The 18,589-nt window shown below is 49.6% G+C and overlaps 3 protein-coding genes across 3 annotated transcripts in view; 1 reads left to right on the forward strand and 2 right to left on the reverse strand.

Annotated features, from left to right (window-relative positions):
- Positions 1-1,947: 1,947 nt before the first annotated feature.
- Positions 1,948-6,852, forward strand: LOC126982419 (uncharacterized). Its single transcript, XM_050834466.1, has 5 exons — positions 1,948-2,825; positions 2,897-3,000; positions 4,371-4,483; positions 5,006-5,094; positions 5,289-6,852. The coding sequence occupies exons 1-5, from the start codon at positions 2,055-2,057 to the stop codon at positions 5,787-5,789; spliced, it is 1,578 nt and encodes a 525-aa protein (XP_050690423.1). The 5' UTR covers positions 1,948-2,054; the 3' UTR covers positions 5,790-6,852.
- A 1,388-nt stretch (positions 6,853-8,240) lies between these two features.
- On the reverse strand, positions 8,241-11,133 carry LOC126982420 (uncharacterized). Its single transcript, XM_050834467.1, has 3 exons — positions 9,885-11,133; positions 9,326-9,488; positions 8,241-8,760 (listed from the first exon to the last, which is right to left on the reverse strand). Exons 1-3 carry the CDS (start codon positions 10,664-10,666, stop codon positions 8,260-8,262), a joined length of 1,446 nt encoding a protein of 481 aa, XP_050690424.1. The 5' UTR covers positions 10,667-11,133; the 3' UTR covers positions 8,241-8,259.
- A 78-nt stretch (positions 11,134-11,211) lies between these two features.
- The window catches only part of LOC126982603 (uncharacterized), a 13,954-nt gene continuing 6,576 nt past the window's right edge, over positions 11,212-18,589 (reverse strand). The window contains exons 5-8 of the mRNA XM_050834794.1: positions 15,627-15,730; positions 15,040-15,152; positions 12,571-12,674; positions 11,212-12,332 (exon numbers count right to left, since the gene is read on the reverse strand). Coding sequence (XP_050690751.1) covers positions 11,853-12,332; positions 12,571-12,674; positions 15,040-15,152; positions 15,627-15,730 — 801 coding nt within the window. The 3' untranslated portion in view covers positions 11,212-11,852. The remainder of the gene's footprint in view (positions 12,333-12,570; positions 12,675-15,039; positions 15,153-15,626; positions 15,731-18,589) is intronic.

Genomic DNA, 18,589 nt, shown 5'->3' on the forward strand with positions numbered 1-18,589 from the left:
GGGTGTGGTTGTGGGGAGTCAGTGCTTCTGTGTGTTATTCACCCACGGTCTGATCACATGTTGGACTCATGATCATCAGTCAGTCAGTACCCTCCCGGAAAGAGCTCTGCAGCTTTGCAGTACTCTGCAGCTGTCTCCATACTCTAATCTGTATTTCACAATAACTTACAGGAAAGTCACACGCAGTCCGGGCAGCAGCGCGCTGGAGGCTTCCATGTCCACTTTGGGCTTCCCTATCCTCTCCGTCGCCTTGAAGGATATGCTCCCGTTCTGGGGAGAGGAAAAGTTTGTTCGCGTAAGATATTATGGCCTCTCTTTTTTGTAAAGAGTCTGTTGAGCTCTTTAATTGAACCAGTAGTTAGTAGAAACAATGTATAATGTTTTTCTAAAAGTATGCATCGTGGAAAGCAGCAAATTTACCTTATATTTAATAGAATAAACATTTCCTTCATCGATTCTTGCAATGAATTCCAAGAAAAGGTTCCTGATTTTGGAATCCCCCATAAATACGATCCAGAAGTGGTCATCTCTCCTCAACCTTTCCCTGAAGCAGGCAGTGGCAGAGGCGGGGTCAGCATAGGTCGCTATTTGACACGGCACGTAGGGCAGCAGCCCACCGGCGGCGCCGATCCTGGTGGTGGTGGTGGTGGTGGTGGTGACCGTCGGGGCGTTGCCCTCACCCCCTGCCTGGCGGGCCAGCACTGAGGGAAGAAGGGCGGCCAGCAGGGAGTAGTCTGGCGTGGACGCTCCTGACGGCCAGTTTCTCTTCAGGAGCAGCTGCCGCACCGCCCCAGCGGCCGCGGCGGAGCTGCCGGTGGCGGAGCCGGGGCCGGGGTGTGCCCGCGCCCTCCAGTCTCCACTGAGCTTGTGAGGAGGCGAATACCCTTGAAGGTCGTGTATGAAGAGGCTGACGTTGGCTGCCTGGCGGCGGGCGACGTCCGTGACGGTGAAGAGGGCGCGGCAGGGCGAAGTGTCGGGCCCCGTGCCGCCCCGCCCCGGCTGTCGCTTGGCTTCACTGGCCTTAAGGAAGCTGCTGCACACCTGTGTGGCCACCAGGTACACCGCGGCGGCGGGACAGACATACCTGAGGACGCGTTGAGCCAAGATATTCATAGTTTAACCAAATTTCAGTGACACGAAGCTTCTACCGATACTTATTGTGTACGTGTCAGCTCCATCGTCACCGCCGCGTATATGAAGTGCTATATTCGGCATCTCGCCCCTTTTCCTGTTTCTATTTTTAGATCACAAACTCCCTGAAGGTGTCAACTTTTTTTTGTATGCTCTAACTGCAATGTTGTGGAGCTTCATTTTCGAATATGTGTGTGTGTGTGTGTGTGTGTGTGTGTGTGTGTGTGTGTGTGCGTGTGTGTGTGTGTGTGTTTGTCTGTGTGTGTGTTAATAATAATAATAATAATAATAATATAAGGTTTATTCAAGTATACGGCAGCCATAAGGCTGAAAATTTACATTTTATAAATACATTTAAGTAAATTTCGCTAACGAGAACAAGTATAAAAAGAGAAGGGGGATGGGAAACGGGGGTCAGACTTGTCTCTGGGAAAGGTAGGGGTGATGGGAGGGGTAGGGTGGGATGGAGTGCATTGGGGTGGTGCCGGGGGGGCCGAAAGTGGCGGATTCTTCCAGATGGCGGTGAGGTCAACTGCGATGTTAATCCTCAGGTAGGATGCTGGGTTCAGGTGCTGTACAACCTGCAACCTGCCACTCTCCCTGTAGAGAAAGGTGAAGAATTAGTGTATCCATCAGGTTCTAACATGGTTCAGACACTTGTCGCCTCACACGAAAATAGAAAGCATGCTTATAGGAGCACAAATAAACGAACGGGGATATAACTGCTGGATATGACATGGGGTTACGGAAGGCAAAATTAAACTAAATTATATAATCCTACATTTAGGCAACAATGCAATTTTGCTGTAACTCACCTCGAGGGTGAATAGGCTCTAAAAACAGAACAGGAAGGGGAAAATAACCCAGAAAATGATGTATATACTGCAGCGGCGTCCGTGGTTGAGCGTGGGTTTGTACACTCCATGAAGGTTTGGACACAACACATCCTCAGGTATGTCTGTCCCGCCGCCGCGGTGTACCTGGTGGCCACGCAGGTGTGCAGCAGCTTCCTTAAACCCGGTGAATCCGAGCGCCAGCCGATGCGGGGAGTCACGGGGCCTGACACTCCGTCCTGCCGCGCCCTCTTCACCGTCACGGACGTTGCCCGCCGCCAAGCAACTAACGTCAGTCTCTTCATACACGACCTTCAAGGGTATTCGCCTCCTCACAAGCTCAATGGAGACTGGAGGGCGCGGGCACCCCCCGGTCCCGGCCCCAGCTCCGGCACCTCCGCCGCGACTGCTGGGGTGGTGCGGCAGCTGCTCCTGAAAAGAGACTCGCCGTCAGGAGCCTCCACGGCAGACTACTCCCCGCTGGCCGCCCTCCTTCCCTCCGTGCTGGCCCGCCAGGCAGGGGGTGAGGGCAGCGCCCCGACGGTCACCACCGCCAAAACTAAAACCACCACCAGGATTGACGCCGCCGGTGGGCTGCTGCCCTACGTGCCATGTCAAATAGCGACCTATGCTGACCCTGCCTCCGCCACCGCCTGCTTCAGGGAGAGGCTGAGAAAGGATGACTCCTTATGGATCTTCTTCATGGGGGACTCCAAGATTAGGTATCTCTTTTATGAGTTTCTCGCCAGAACAGACGATGAGCTCCACTACTTGGTCAAACTTCCCGTAAGTCTCAGACTCCACCGGTTAAATTTGTTTATTGTGAAAACAATTTGTATTTTCCTGACACAATGTTCACAAAACTCTTAAGCAAGAGTTAGTCTGCAGTGATGGCTTGAAAACTAAAGCTTTAACTCTCTTTCCTTCACTAGAACAGCAGCAAACCCTTTAGTGTGGTGCGTAGGAATCTCGTGGTTCTCAATGACGATAGAGAAGCTTCCAGTGTGGAGCTGCCTGGACTTCTTGTGTCATTTGAGTAAGTTGATGTGGAGTGCATGGCACCAGGCGAAGAGTGTTGCTCAGAAACAGTAAAACTCTACTCCAGCCTTGATCCTACGGTAAAATCCGGGGTCTTGATGGTTTGTTTGGGTGGTCCGACAATTATTTTAATGTTATAAATATTACATCCATCTTAATGGAAGTCACGGAAGTATGTCAAATGGAAGAAATAATAACCATTTCAGTTGACACATTAAAAATATACCTGAAAAGGATAAACAGGAACATACAAAAATAATTGATCAAGAGATTAGTCTCAATATACAGGAGTTTTAACTCATAATTGCTCATAATTCTCCACTCACATTTATCAATATACCAAATTCGCTTTCAAAGTCTGAGCCATGGCGTTTGCAGTAACTTTCATGCAACAAGTTTTCTGCAGTCATCCATTTTTCTGTCTGTGAAGTGTTTCTTGCTGATTTTTTATTAAAATGTCTTGCTCTTACTTTTAGGGTTACAACTTAACTTTTAGTGCTCGATATCACCATTACTAATCACCTCTCACCAAAACCTCGCCCAAGATGTCACTTATCCTTCGCTTTTAGGAGTACCAGCACATGGTGTAACTTTATGTGGAAGGGACCAGAACTCTACGGAACAACCAACGTGGAGCCAATTTGGTGCAAAGACTGTTTAGTGTGTTTATAGATAATAATATCATCATATAACTTTAACGCCGATTCCGTTTTTAGCGTTAATTAATGACATTGTTCCTTGGCCGGGGCTAACACAGTGCACGCCTCGAACTGCGAAGACGCGCATGGTCTTCAGGTCGACTTCTAACTAGTGGCCGCCGCGTTGGCACCACGAAATGAACCAAAAGAACCCCTGCTCTAATTCCTTGAGGCGAGAAAACAACAATGAGGAACTTATCGCCAAAAAAAAAATTACAACTGATTGTACCACGCGGCACTTCCGCTTTCGTTTAATTAATAAGACAAATATACATTCACTATAAAGCGGTGAAAATGATTGACGAGAACTATTTGTAGCCTAAGAATAAAACATGGCAAAATACCTTAATTACTTTTTCTAAGAAGAGTAAATGTGCATGCGCGACTTAAGAAAGCCTTGAAGTGGCAAACAATCACTAACGAAAGACCACTGATAATCTGCTTTTATGACACGCAGCTCAGACCACGGGGACAGAGTACTTGCTAGGCACGTCCAGTCAGGAAAGATTACAGTCATGAATAAGATGTAATATAAACAAACAATGTACACAGAATGAACAAGAACAACTAATGCAGTAGCATTACTATAGCATTATGATTTATTTTTTTGTCGTACTGATAATACAGTTTTCTTTCCCCTGACCTTTCCCCTACTGTTTGTGCTGCACAGGTTCCGGACGTTCGAAAATCAAGCCGTGGCAGATTTGAGGAGCAGCGCGGAGGTACAGCAGCTGGCGCGGTGGGCGGCGGGGCTGGAGGCGCCGCCACACCTGCTGGTGCTGGGTAGGCTCTCACACGCTGCCGCACAACACACTCACACACTCATCATCTCTCCCTTATGACACTTGGTGTGTGTCTTACACGGCGCCTTCGTTGTTCAGCAACTATTGCCGTCATATTACAGAGACAAGACACTAGAAGCCCTTTGCTGGATGACTAAAGACGCCATCAGTCTTACATCCAGTTTGCAAGTTGCCTGGGACACCGGAAGCCTGCCAGACCCTCACTTGATGTTTTCCTGAGCCAGAATGTTGCATGTTTCCATTGCTGTGGCGCCTTAAATGAAGCACATTCCACAAAAAGAGTTGAGGGAAGGATGGAGCAGAATAAAGTAACAATTCATAGGGGAGCAAAGGACACAGAAAAACTCGTAATAAAAGAACAACTGAAAAGCTTGTTAGAGACCTTGGACAGGGAATAGATATCGTGTGAACGATGTTCCCACTAGCCTCCGTCCTTCTGAAAACCTAAGTATGAGCCCAACGACCGCCAGGAACTCCTACAGTCCGTCTCCTCCACCCTCAGGCTACTCGTCGTGGATGCTTCGGAGGATGACTTTCGCGAAGGGTCCGCTCCTGCATGATGCGCTCGGCTATCTGACGGACATGCACAAGGTGGTGGTGCCTCTTCTGCAGCAAAACAACAAATGCTTTTCTATTTTTATTATATCTGCAATGCATGCATTTATTTTATTTTATGGCAAACTAACAAAATAGACATTATGATTACCATCAGACTAGTTCGCTTTTCATCTTTTATTTATTGTTTTTTTTTTTTACGTATATAACGTTTGTTATAAAACTTTCAGGTCGGTCAGCGAACTCGAGTAGTCGTAACGTCCCAGGGCAGGTACAAGAATCACGCAGCTGTTGGAGAGAGAGCGATGAGACAAGCATTTCTTGCCGACCCAAACTTTGGCTGGAGCGAGGCCGCGTTCCTGCACTATCTGCGGCGGCACCCACAACAGCCGACACAATCCTCACCGCCTCGTGCATCCTCTGCGAGGGTCATGAAGGAACGAGGGAGCCGCCACGGCGCAGGGACCCGAGACCACCTGGTGCCCGGGCCGGACGACGGCGGAGTGTGGTGGTGGGACACGATTCTGCCACTGAGCCTGGCGGAGAACAGCGAGTGTGAGGAGCTGTTCCACAGTGGCCTGGCACATCACTCTTTGTACACCAGCGCTTTCCTCAGGTGTTACGACGACAACCACGTGGGCAACGTCACTCTGGGGGACCAGGTCATGATGCTGCTGAACCTGGCGTGCAACTCCGTGCTGGGGGGGCGCGAGGGGCTGTGCTGTGGCTAACGCGATGGATGTAACAGTGAGGCCTGGAGGGACTATGCTGTGGCTAACGTGATGGATGTAACAGTAAGGTCTGGAGGGACTATGCTGTGGCTAACGCGAAAGATGCAAGCAGAGAGGCCCCGAGGGGCTGTGCTGTGACTAAGAGATAGATAGAAATATAGATGGAATAAAGACACTCAGGTAGACCAAACGGTTTCATGCACCTTTGTCGCGCCTGTGTTCCTATCCTGGCTATCCTTACCGAGCTCCCTTCCACTAGCCACCACAAATAGGGGCTTCATAGTGTAGTGGTTAACACACTCGGCTCACAACCGGGAGAGCCCGGGCTCGATTCCCGGGCGGAGTGGAAACATTTGGGCGGCTTTTCCGATACCCTAACGCCCCTGTCCACCCAACAGTGAATGGGTACCAGGTATTAGTCGGGGGTTGTGTCCCGTCTCCTGGGATCTGTTCCCTTCTCCTATAATTCCTTCCCCTCCTGTCTCTCTCCAGCTCCTGACCACAGATGTTGCGCCGACTAAACGAAACTTCAAACTTTTTCCACTACCCACCACATCCTACTGTCTCGACTTACCCCAGGATCCCCCCCCCCCCCCCTGCTAAGTGCACGGCCAATAACTACACCCCAATGGACCTTCATGGTAGTCCCCGCTAAGTGGCGTGTCTCTCTGTCCAGTAACTTCCTTCTCTGCCCTTAGATTCACTTCGCTAATGTTCCCTGTATTATTTTTACAGCAAGCGAGGCAGCTCAATGGCAAAAAACAAACAAACAAGCAAATAAAAAGGTCCGCTAGTTATATTTCACCTAGTGGTATATATAAACACAAGACAAGAAAAAAAATAGGCAAATAGCACAACTTGATGAATAAAGTCGCACTTATTTCAGAGATATTTGCAAGCCTATTTTGGTTATGTTCTTTCCTGTGGTTTTCCGGGAGGTTTGAAGTTGAGTAGAAGACATATATGACAACAGAAGAGCAGTTGGTATTTTCACACTTGTTTCAATCTCTGCTCCCTTTCCTGTGGTTTTCTGAGAGGTTTTGAATGTTCGATGAGGACATGGCAACAGAAGAGCAGTAGAAAAATAAAGAGATGTGGAAGGGTGCATAAATGGACTCTCTACCGCCTTGATTACTACGGTCAGCACTGTATTCTAATGTTAATAATGTACTTAATGTTATAATGTACTGAAGACGGTGTGGTGGGTCGGGAGAGATGGGATGGAGGGAAGAGAGTGGCGATGGAACTGGGGTGGAGGGTGGTGATAGAAGGCAGAAGGAGGAGGAGGAGGAGGAGAACGGAGGGAAAAAGAAAGGGAGATGGAGTAAGGGAGGAGGAGGAGGAAGAGGAGAGAGAGAGAGAGAGAGAGAGAGAGAGAGAGAGAGAGAGAGAGAGAGAGAGAGAGACGCAGCGTGGTGGGGAGGGAATGACCCGCGGAAGCCAACAACAGAACGTTCCGGGTAAGATGGTTTTATTACAGTCAGCCATCGATCGGAGACAACTAGCAACCCATCGTTCAAACCTTAACTCAACACCTAGCCACTACCTCTCCAAGTTATTTATCTTTCAGACAGATAATCATTCATGCACTAAGTTAATCAACTGGATAATTAATCAATCAGTTTATGGATGGATGTATTTGTTCATCTCAATCTCTGACAGTCCCTCATTGCCTATCTGCTGCGACCCTCGCCTTAGCCCCTGAACAGTCTTTAGCGTTAACCACAACACAGCCCCTCCAGGCCTCCCTGCTGCGTCCCTCTCGTTAGCCACAACACAGCCCCTCCAGGCCTCCCTGCTGCGTCCCTCTCGTTAGCCACAACACAGCCCCTCCAGGCCTCCCTGCTGTGTCCCTCTCGTTAGCCACAACACAGCCCCTCCAGGCCTCCCTGCTGTGTCCCTCTCGTTAGCCACTACACAGCCCCTCCAGGCCTCCCTGCTGCGTCCCTCTCGTTAGCCACAACACAGCCCCTCCAGGCCTCCCTGCTGCGTCCCTCTCGTTAGCCACAACACAGCCCCTCCAGGCCTCCCTGCTGCGTCCCTCTCGTTAGCCACAACACAGCCCCTCCAGGCCTCCCTGCTGCGTCCCTCTCGTTAGCCACAACACAGCCCCTCCAGGCCTCCCTGCTGCGTCCCTCTCGTTAGCCACAACACAGCCCCTCCAGGCCTCCCTGCTGTATCCCTCTCGTTAGCCACAACACAGCCCTTCGAGGCCTCCCTGCTGTGTCCCTCTCGTTAGCCACAACACAGCCCCTCCAGGCCTCCCTGCTGTGTCCCTCTCGTTAGCCACAACACAGCCCCTCCAGGCCTCCCTGTTGCGTCCCTCTCGTTAGCCACAACACAGCCCCTCCAGGCCTCCCTGCTGTGTCCCTCGCGTTAGCAACAACACTTCCCCTCCAGGCCTCCCTGCTGCATCCCTCGCGTTAGCCACAACACAGCCCCTCAAGACCTCCCTGCTGCATCCCTCGCGTTAGCCACAACACATCCTCTCGCCACCTCCCAACACGGAGTTGCACGCCAGGTTGAGCAGCATCGTGACCTGGTCCCTCAGAGTGACGGTGCCTGCGTGGTGGTCATTGTTACACCTAAAGAAAGAGCTATTATACAAAGAGTGATGTGCCAGGCCACGGTGGTACAGCTCCTCACACTCGCTGTTCTCCGCCAGGCTCAGTGGCAAACTCGTGTCCCACCACCACACTCCGCCGTCAGCCTCCTCGGGCTCCATGTAGTCGTGGGGCCCTGAGCCGCGCCGGCTTCCTCGTTCCCTTATCTTTCCTGCCGAGGTAGCATCAGGTGGTGTAGGCGTTCGGCTTTGTTGAGCATGATGCCGCAGATGATGCAGCAACACTGCCTCGCTCCAGTCAAAGATGGGATCCCCGAAAGGAGTGCTGTAATCCTGGTAAAGACCTGTTGCTGTGTAGATCTTGTATCTGCTTTGGGGCGTCACGATAACCCGAGTCCTCCGGCTCACCTGATATGAAAGCAGGAACCTTAGAGTCATTTACACAGATGTATTTGTGACAATGTATAATGTTACATGGCACTTCCAACAGAAGGGTTGGACTGAGTCTTACATACATAAATTATAACTGAGTAATCGGAGAGCCACTTGGTACCTAAACGCGTGTATGTCATAGCCTCAGCAGGGTATACCGCAGTGTTGTGGAAGTTTTGATACAGATTGTTCCGTGAATGCAACAGCTGAACGAGGGCACGAAAGCGTCAGAGTCCACCAACCTGTTGCAGGAGAGGCGCCACCAATTTGTGCATGTCCATCAGGGAGTCAAGAGCGTCGTGAAAGAACTCCACTTCCATATCAATGGTGGTCCACGAAGTGTAGCCTGCGGAGAAGCGGTGGGCACAGTTACCATTAGTATTACCTCTAATGCTGCTGTTATTACTCACAAGCGAGTAAGTGAGCGAGCGAAAAGTAAACTTTGAATTGAGTACGTCATAAGGGAGAGGAAACTGAGGCGACAGAGAAGCAATTGCATGAGTGAGCGAGCTGTGGATCATGATGATCATGAATCTCCCACATTAGCTGTGTGTTGCGTGGCAGCGCGTGACAGCCTACCCAGCACCAGCAGGTGTGGAGCTGCCTCCACCCCCGCCGCCCACCGCGCCAGCTGCAGCACCTCCGCGCTGCCCTTCTTTGATGATGCCTTTAGCTGATTGAATGGCTGAAACCTGATTATGAAGGGTTATTTACTCGGAACATCGAAGGATAGTCTATAGAGGAAAAGTTGTAATATTTAAAGTTACAGGTGACAGCCCTGTTAGTGCATATTCATTCCATGACTGACAGACTTGGAAAATCATGTTAACAATATATTGGTCATTCCAGAAACACCCACGGGCATGGACACACACACACACACACACACACACACACACACACACACACACACACACACACACACACATTTACCGGAATGACACACGTAGTCCTGGCAGCTTCAGACAAGAGGCATCCAAGTGCACTTTTATCTTAACGTGGCCCCAGTCCATCGCAGCGAATGGTATGCTGAAGCTCTGTGGACGGAGAGTTTGTCAGTTTATGTGGTGTCATTTCTCTCCTTTGAAGAAACTTCTCACAATAGGTGTTTCTCAACAGTCTTGTACAGAACTTGGGCTTTAAAGATAACTTTGGCCACGTAATGTAAAAAAAATGCGTGACCAAAACTTACCGGAAATTTGATAATGAACTGGAGCTCTTTGTCAATTAGTGCAATGAATGCAACAAAAAGGTTCCTTATCTTAGAGTCTCCCATGAAGAAGATCCATAAGGAGTCATCCTTTCTCAGCCTCTCCCTGAAGCAGGCGGTGGCAGAGGCGGGGTCAGCATAGGTCGCTATTTGACACGGCACGTAGGGCAGCAGCCCACCGGCGGCGCCGATCCTGGTGGTGATGGTAGTGGTGATCGTCGGGGCGCTGCCCTCACCCCCTTCCTGGCGGGCCAGCACGGAGGGAAGGAGGGCGGCGAGCGGGGAGTAATCTGCCGTGGACGCTCCTGACGGCGAGTTTCTTTTTACTAGCAGCTGCCGCACCGCCCCAGCGGCCGCGGCGATGCTGGGAACGGGGCTGATGCCGTGGCCGGGGGGTGCCCGCGCCCTCCAGTCTCCACTGAGCTTGTGAGGAGGCGAATACCCTTGAAGGTCGTGTATGAAGAGGCTGACGTTGGCTGCCTGGCGGCGGGCGACGTCCGTGATGGTGAAGAGGGCGCGGCAGGACGGAGTGTCGGGCCCCGTGCCGCCCCGCCCCTGCTGGCGCTCGGCTTCACCGGCCTTAAGGAAGCTGCTGCACACCTGCGTGGCCACCAGGTACACCGCGGCGGCGGGACAGACATACCTGAGGATGTGCTGTGTCCTAACCTTCATTGTACTTAGTCAAACAGATCCTTACCTTACGGCTTCCACTGTAATATTATCTGCGCGTCCGCTGATTTGTGACCGCCACGATGCATGCAGGAAGCTTTGCCTTTTTTCCTCCTCATGTTCTATTTCTTGATCACAAGTACCTTAGAAGCCAAGCGGCTGCGTCCCTCGCGTTAGCCACAACACATCCCCTCAAGGCCTCCCTTCTGCGTTTCTCGCGTTAGCCACATCACAACCCCTCGAGGCGTCCCCGCTGCGTCTCCCGCGTTATTAGCAACACTCCAACTCAAAGTAACAGTGGTGCGTGAACTAAGCGGTGTAGTGTCGAGCGATTGATTAATTTTGTTTTTATGTAGGGGAAGCCGTGAATAAGGTGTTTCCTGCACTCTGTCCGGTCAATTACCGCGTAGTTTACCACCAGGGAAAAGGAAATGAAAGTAAAGGGATAAGTTGGACAGTTTTCAGATGTTTACTTGATAATTTACATGGTAATTTGATAAACTATAAGAACGTATTCCGTACATTTTACTCAAGAGGTAGCCTTACAACCTATTAGATAAACTGATGCAGAACTCCATAATGAAAATATACCGTGACTTTTTTGCTGGAACCTGGTCCAGTAGGGTACGGTAAATTATAAGGAAAGATAACACCGTAACACATGCCATGGGTTTCCCTAAACGTAGAACACAAGAAAGCTTATAACACCGAAAAGAGAGCTGGGATTCATGTGCGAGTGTTGTTTGCATACATTTCACTGTCACACTGTTGGTAACAAAAATAGTTAGCGTTTTGTATATGTGTGTGTGTGTGTGTGTGTGTGTGTGTGTGTGTGTGTGTGTGTACTCGTGGCTTGGCCAAAGATTGAGCGAGGGTGATGTGAGTTTGAATAATGACGGCGCGATGCATCAGTTTGCTCTCTGGGACTAGAATGGAATAGTCCATTAATGCAAACAAAAGGTGTGTTTCACTTTGGAATCTATATTAGTGATATATAACGACATGGTTGGACAATCCTGAACTTTTCTTGCACTACACTATTTGCACTAGTCACGACCTCCCCTTCTTTGAGGCCTCCTTGCTACGTTCCCCGCGTTAGTCACAACACAGCCCCTTAGGCCTCCCTGCTGCGTGCCTCGCTTTAGCCACAAATGAACCACTCGAGGCCCTCCTTGCTGCGTCCCTCGCGTCAGGCACAGCACAGTCCCTCGCGTCCCTCCAGCACGGAGTTGCACGCCAGGTTGAGCAGCATCGTGACCTGGTCCCCCAGGGTGACGGTGCCCGCGTGCATGTCGTTGTCACACCTAAAGAAAAAGCTCTTGTACAGAGGGTGATGTGCCAGGCCACTGAGGAACAGCTCCTCACACTCACTGCTCTCCGCCAGGCTCAGAGGCAGACTCGTGTCCCACCACCACACTCCGCCGTCAGCCGCCCCGGGCACCAAGTGGTCTCGGGGCTGTGAATCGTTACGGCGCACTGGTTGTTCATGGAGATGTGAAGATGGTGGCGGGTGCTGTGCATGCCGTCGTAGGTGATGCAGGAACACTGTCTCGCTCCATTCGTAGGAGGGGTCGCCATAGGGGATGCTGTGGTGTTGTATGGCACTCGGCCTGATGTGGACTTTGAACCTGCTTTCTGGCGTCACTACCATCCGAGTCTTCCAGCTGATCTGAACGGTATACGTTGAGTCATGTCAAGACTATCTATATAATTATGTATCAGTGATTAATTAGATTTTGCAATGCTTACAAAAACTGAGTTAAATGGGACGTTTATTGATACCAATTTAATGCATTTCGATTTGACGCATTGTTGATGGAACAGCAAAACTAAAAATATAGCCTGAAATTTTTCAGTTTGTTTCATGAGAATGTTACGAGAAGTTTAAAACAGCACGGCTTGCACACCTTCTGTAGGAGAGGCACCACCACCTCGTGCATGTCCATCAGCAAGCCGAGGGCGTCATGCAGGAACAGAAAATCCGTTTTCTTCGTCCCCCACGACGAGTAACCTGCGAAGAAGAGCAGTGGTGGTGCTACAGCTGCTGCTCCTGACAGGAGTGTGCCGAAAAGTTTGCAGACTTACGGCTTATGTTATGACAAGTCTGATGTATTTTAAATATGCTCCCTCTCTAATACTGCCCTGTCATCATCATGATCATTATTTTTATCCGTCACTGGTTCACTGCACTGTCTTTCCCAACATTTTCCATCAATGCCTGTCAAATGTTAGAGCGCTCCATCCTGCTCCAGCAAATGCTGGTATGTAATTTCTCCACCTGGATCTTTTTCCGCCCTGAATTTTCCAATTCAATTTACCATCTATTATCTGTTACCTCATGATAGGATTTGGCAAGGTCCACAACTTCGCCATTACTCGAGCGTTTTAACATAATAGTTCCATACAGGATGCGCAGATATTCGGCATGTACACCGAGATATATATATATATATAAATATATATATATTTATATATATATATATATATATAAATATAGATATATATATATATATATATATTTATCTATATATATATATATATATATATATACATATATATATATATATATATATATATATATATATATATATATATATATATATATATATATATATATATATATATATATATATATATATATATATATATATATATATATATATATATGTATATATCGTGTTATTTGTGAAGGGTCAGTTTCAGTGGGACAGCCGCACAGGGAAAGATCATTATAACTAAATGCTGTTGTCAAAGGGTTAAGATGCTAAGTTTAACAATGCAACCATTTATATTAGTAAAACAAAGCTGGGATCGCTTCGCATCTAATCAGTTTGTTCCATTAATGTACAATCCCATCAGTAAAGCAGTTCTTGTCTTTCTCCTCCCTGATCCTGAATTTATACAGTTTGTTGCCATTATTGCGAGGGCAAAACAAAATATCGTATGGGGATTTCATCAACATCACCTTTGTTAATGCGGTTACTCATTTTAATATCTTATAGGGTTGTTTTTATACGAGACAACTGTGAGTGGAGGAGACCAAGGGGACGCCCACGTAACTCATGGATAGGGCAAGTTGATGTGATCCTTTGAGGAGCTTGGACTGGGAAGGGCAGCTACGTGACAGCTACCCTTCCGCTTTTTTTTTTTTTTTTTTTTTTTTTTTTTTACATTGTGGCCTATTGCGCCGGTAGGCTTCCCGATGGATCCTGATGGTCGGTCCAAGACTTCTTTCCGGTGGGTCCTGATGGTCGGCCCAGCCCGTTCTGGCGCAGGCGAGTGTTTATAGTGGCGCCATCTTGCATTGGCTCATGCTGCCCTCCCAGAGCTCATTTTTGATCCTTGAATCTAGAGTCCGGGTTGATAGGTGGTCTTCTGGACAGCATGTGGGTAGTTTTAAGCCACTCGGCGGCGGCTGAAAAATCCCAGCTTGGTGGCACCGGGCGGGGATTGAACTCGCGTCCTCCTGAACACGAGGCCGTTACTCTGACGCCTCAGCCACCGCCTCCCCAAATGGTCACGAAGGCCAGCCGTTGGACCTCTCCGAGCCAGGAAAGGCCGCCCGTCTTGGCCGGGATAAGGGACAAGATAGGTGTGTTGCCGCAGCACACGACTACGACATTGCTCAACCCCCATGATTCCAGTCTCCCATGCTTACAGGGACGCCACACGCGGCAAACATGTGGGAGAACCAGAGTTAAGGACGTGCCAACCCGTCCTCAGGGTTTGGTATATCCAGTGATAATAAGAATTATTCAGGAAGAAGGAAGGGAGGACACAGCTCGGGATGGTTGAATGCGCTGCGCTACTCATCATCATAGGCCTACCCTACCACAGTTACCTTCCCCAGGTTTCCCCAGTTACCCATTTATCGACAAGTCCGAATGGGAGGATGAACAGCTGGGTGGACTGCGCGCCGACTGCCCGGGCCAGGATTGGAACCCAGAGCAGCGTATTAGTAGCAAGGCATGCTAACCACTTCACCATGGTGGCGTCCATACCGGAACATACCGGAGGGAACTGTATATGATACTTTGACAATGCTGTGAGGAGAAAACTGTCTAATTTTGTTATAGACCCTTTCTCAGATTATTCTTTACAGGAAAATTCCTTTTAAAAGTGATTAACGAGTTACTGATGAGCTCTGGTAAACCATTGCCGTAAACTACTTGTCATCCCCAGTATCTTGCCTTTTTTAAAGCGTAACAAGTAGTAAACATATTGACTGTCATATACAAGCAAGCAAATAAAACTAGTTTGGAGAACTACTGGAACACGTTGACTGACCAAATATACGTCGTTTTAAAGCACAAGACCCTTAGTGAGTGTGTGTGTGTGTGTGTGTGTGTGTTATGTGGAAGCGTGTGGTAACCTACCCAGCACCAGCAGGTGTGGCGGCGCCTCCAGCCCCTCCGCCCACCGCGCCAGCTGCTGCACCTCCGAGCTGCTCCTTATCTTTGACAGTGCCTGCTCGCTGAACGTCTTGAACCTGTTCGGCACACGTATCCAAGTGCACATGACAGGGGGTGGGAAGGCTTTCTTATCTTTGGATTCACATTGACAAAGGAATGCATATTTTTTTGCCAATAATGCGATTAAATTTACAAAAAACATTTTATAGCATAATGATATCCTTTAGAAGTTTAGACAAAAGTGAAAGATATTCAGACAGGTCATAATAAGCGGTAATTTCAGTAGCGTGCAAGGATCTCGTGGAAATGGTGGTGGTTAGTGAAGGTAATGGTGGAGGCTGTGGTGATTGTGGTGGTCCCATGTGTGGGTGTGGTTGGATGGGTAAGTGTGGGTGTGGGAGTGATACGGGAGGTTGTGCTTGTGTGTGATATTCACCCACGGTCTGATCACATGCTGGACTCATGATATCCAGTCAGTACCCTCCCGGAAAGAGCTCTGCAGTGCTCTGCAGCTGTCACCGTGCTCTAATCTGCATTTCACAATAACTTACAGGAAAGTCACACGCAGTCCGGGCAGCTGCGCGCTGGAGGCTTCCATGTCCACTCTGGGCTTCCCGTCTATCCTCTCCTTCGCACCGAAGGCCATGCTGCCGTTCTGTGGACAGGAAAAGTTTGTTGGCGTAAGATGCTATGGCCTCTCTGCTTTGTGAAGAGTCTGTTCAGCTCTTAAGTTGTGTCAGTAGTTAGTGACAATGTATAATGTTATGCTAAAAGTATGCATCGTGGAACTCAGCAAATTTACCGTATACTTAATGGAAAAAACATTTGCTTCGTTGATCCTTGCAGTAAATTCAAAGAAAAGGTTTCTGATCTTGGAATCCCCCATAAATACGATCCAGAAGTGGTCATCTCTCCTCAGCCTCTCCCTGAAGCAGGCGGTGGCAGAGGCGGGGTCAGCATAGGTCGCTATTTGACACGGCACGTAGGGCAGCAGCCCACCCCCTTTGCCGATCCTGGTGGTGGTGGTGGTGGAGACCGTCGGGACGCTGCCCTCACCCCCTGCCTGGCGGGCCAGCACGGAGGGAAGGAGGGATGCCAGCGGGGAGTAGTCTGCCGTGGTAGCCCCTGATGGCGAGTTTCTCTTCAGAAGCAGCTGCCGCACCGCCCCAGCGACCGCGGCGAAGCTGCCAGAGCTGGAGCCGGGGCCGGGGGGTGACCGCGCCCTCCAGTCTCCACTGAGCTTGTGAGGAGGCGAATACCCTTGAAGGTCGTGTATGAAGAGACTGACGTTGGCTGCCTGGCGGCGGGCGACGTTCGTGACGGTGAAGAGGGCGCGGCAAGACGGAGTGTCGGGCCCCGTGCCTCCCCTCTCCGGCTGTCGCTCGGCCTCACGGGCTTTGAGGAAGCTGCTGTACACCTGCGTGGCCACCAGGTACACCGCGGCGGCGGGACAGACATACCTGAGGACACGTTGAGCCAAAACACCCATGGCATAACCAAATCTCGGAGTGATTAGGGAATCCCTCGCCGATGCTTGTTGTGTACATACGCAGCTCCATCGCTGCTGCCGTGGTGTATGATGTGCTATATTTGGCATTTTGTCCCTTTTCCTGTTTCTGTTTTTAGATAACAAACTCCCTGTAAGAACATAAGAACATAAGAACGTAAGGAGTCTGCAAGAGGCCTGTTGGCCTATACAAGGCAGCTCCTGTTGGTAACAACTATTTTGTATGCTTTAACTGCAACGTTGTAGAGCTTCATTATCGAATGTGTGTAATAATGATATAATAATAATGATTATAATGATAATAATAATAATAATAATAATAATTATGATAAAATAGTTTATTAGTGTAAGGATTACGGCACCAGAGCTTAAAACATACATAAATTATTTGGACAAAATACATGTGGACAATGCTAAAAAAATAATAATAAATATAATAATAATAATAATAATAATAATGATAATAATAATAATAATAATAATAATAATAATAATAATAATAATAATAATAACAGAGTATAAATATTTACAAATTCTACTCCTAAGAGTGGTTTACATTGAGTTTATGCTGCTGACCATTACTGGTACGGCGCCGTTCTTGTAGCGGTCCGTTCGTGCCCGTATTGGAGCCAGTTTTTTGCAGTTCTTCACATCTCTCTCACTAAATCAGCTTCCTCGAGGTTGAGCTTTCTGTATCGTCCCCGCCAGTTCTTCTCCCCCGCACAGTTGCTATCCATATACAGGGGCCCTGTCCGCCCTCGTATAGAGTATGCATCTCACGTGTGGGGGGCTCCACTCACACAGCTCTCTTGGACAGAGTGGAGTCTAAGGCTCCTCGTCTCTTCTCTTCAGCTCTCCTCCTCTTACTGATAGTCTTCTACCTCTTAAATTCTGCCGCAGTGTTCCCTCTCTTTCCATCTTTTATCGATATTTTCACGCTGATTGCTCTTCTGAACTTGCTAACTGCATGCCTCCCCTCCTCCCGATGCTCACTTGACGAGGGCTGGCGTGCCACTCCCCACGCCTTCCCTGAAACCCCAACCTCCACCCCGCGGACGGCGGCCAGCTATATGGTCGAGTCGTCAGCGTGCAGGCGTTGTGAGCCCGTGGACCTAGGTTCGAGTCCCACCAAAACACGCTGATTTTTCAAGTCATCACCGAGTGGCGGAAGATACCCTGCTGCCCGGATCTTCAGTCAACCCTAGCTTCAGAGATTTAGATCAAGAGGAGCAGCGGGGATAAGCAAGGGCCAAGCAAAGAGTCATATATCACGGCAGCCACTTTAAATAAAATTCGCCTGCTCCATTAACGGGCTAATCAGCTAATCAATAATCTCGTATGTGTCAATTAATTAATCAGTCAATTTATGGATCTATGTATTTATTTATGTCAATCTCAGACAGCCCCCTCAAGGCCTTCCTACTGCGACCCTTGCGTGAGCCACAGAACAGCCTCTCGCGTTAGCCACAACACAGCCCCTCGAGGCCTCCCCGCTACGACCCTGGCGTTAGCCACAACACAGCCCCTCGATGCCTCCCCGCTACGACCCTGGCGTTAGCCACAACACAACCCCTCGATGCCTCCCCGCTACGTCCCTGGCGTTAGCCACAACACAACCCCTCGATGCCTCCCCGCTACGTCCCTGGCGTTAGCCACAACACAACCCCTCGATGCCTCCCCGCTACGTCCCTGGCGTTAGCCACAACACAGCCCCTCGATGCCTCCCCGCTACGACCCTGGCGTTAGCCACAACACAGCCCCTCGATGCCTCCCCGCTACGACCCTGGCGTTAGCCACAACACAACCCCTCGATGCCTCCCGCTACGACCCTGGCGTTAGCCACAACAGCCCTCGATGCCTCCCGCTACGTCCCTGGCGTTAGCCACAACACAGCCCCTCGATGCCTCCCCGCTACGACCCTGGCGTTAGCCACAACACAGCCCCTCGATGCCTCCCCGCTACGACCCTGGCGTTAGCCACAACACAGCCCCTCGATGCCTCCCCGCT

Source organism: Eriocheir sinensis, chromosome 51 (assembly GCF_024679095.1).
Source record: "Eriocheir sinensis breed Jianghai 21 chromosome 51, ASM2467909v1, whole genome shotgun sequence".
NCBI classification, from domain to species: Eukaryota; Metazoa; Arthropoda; class Malacostraca; order Decapoda; family Varunidae; genus Eriocheir; species Eriocheir sinensis.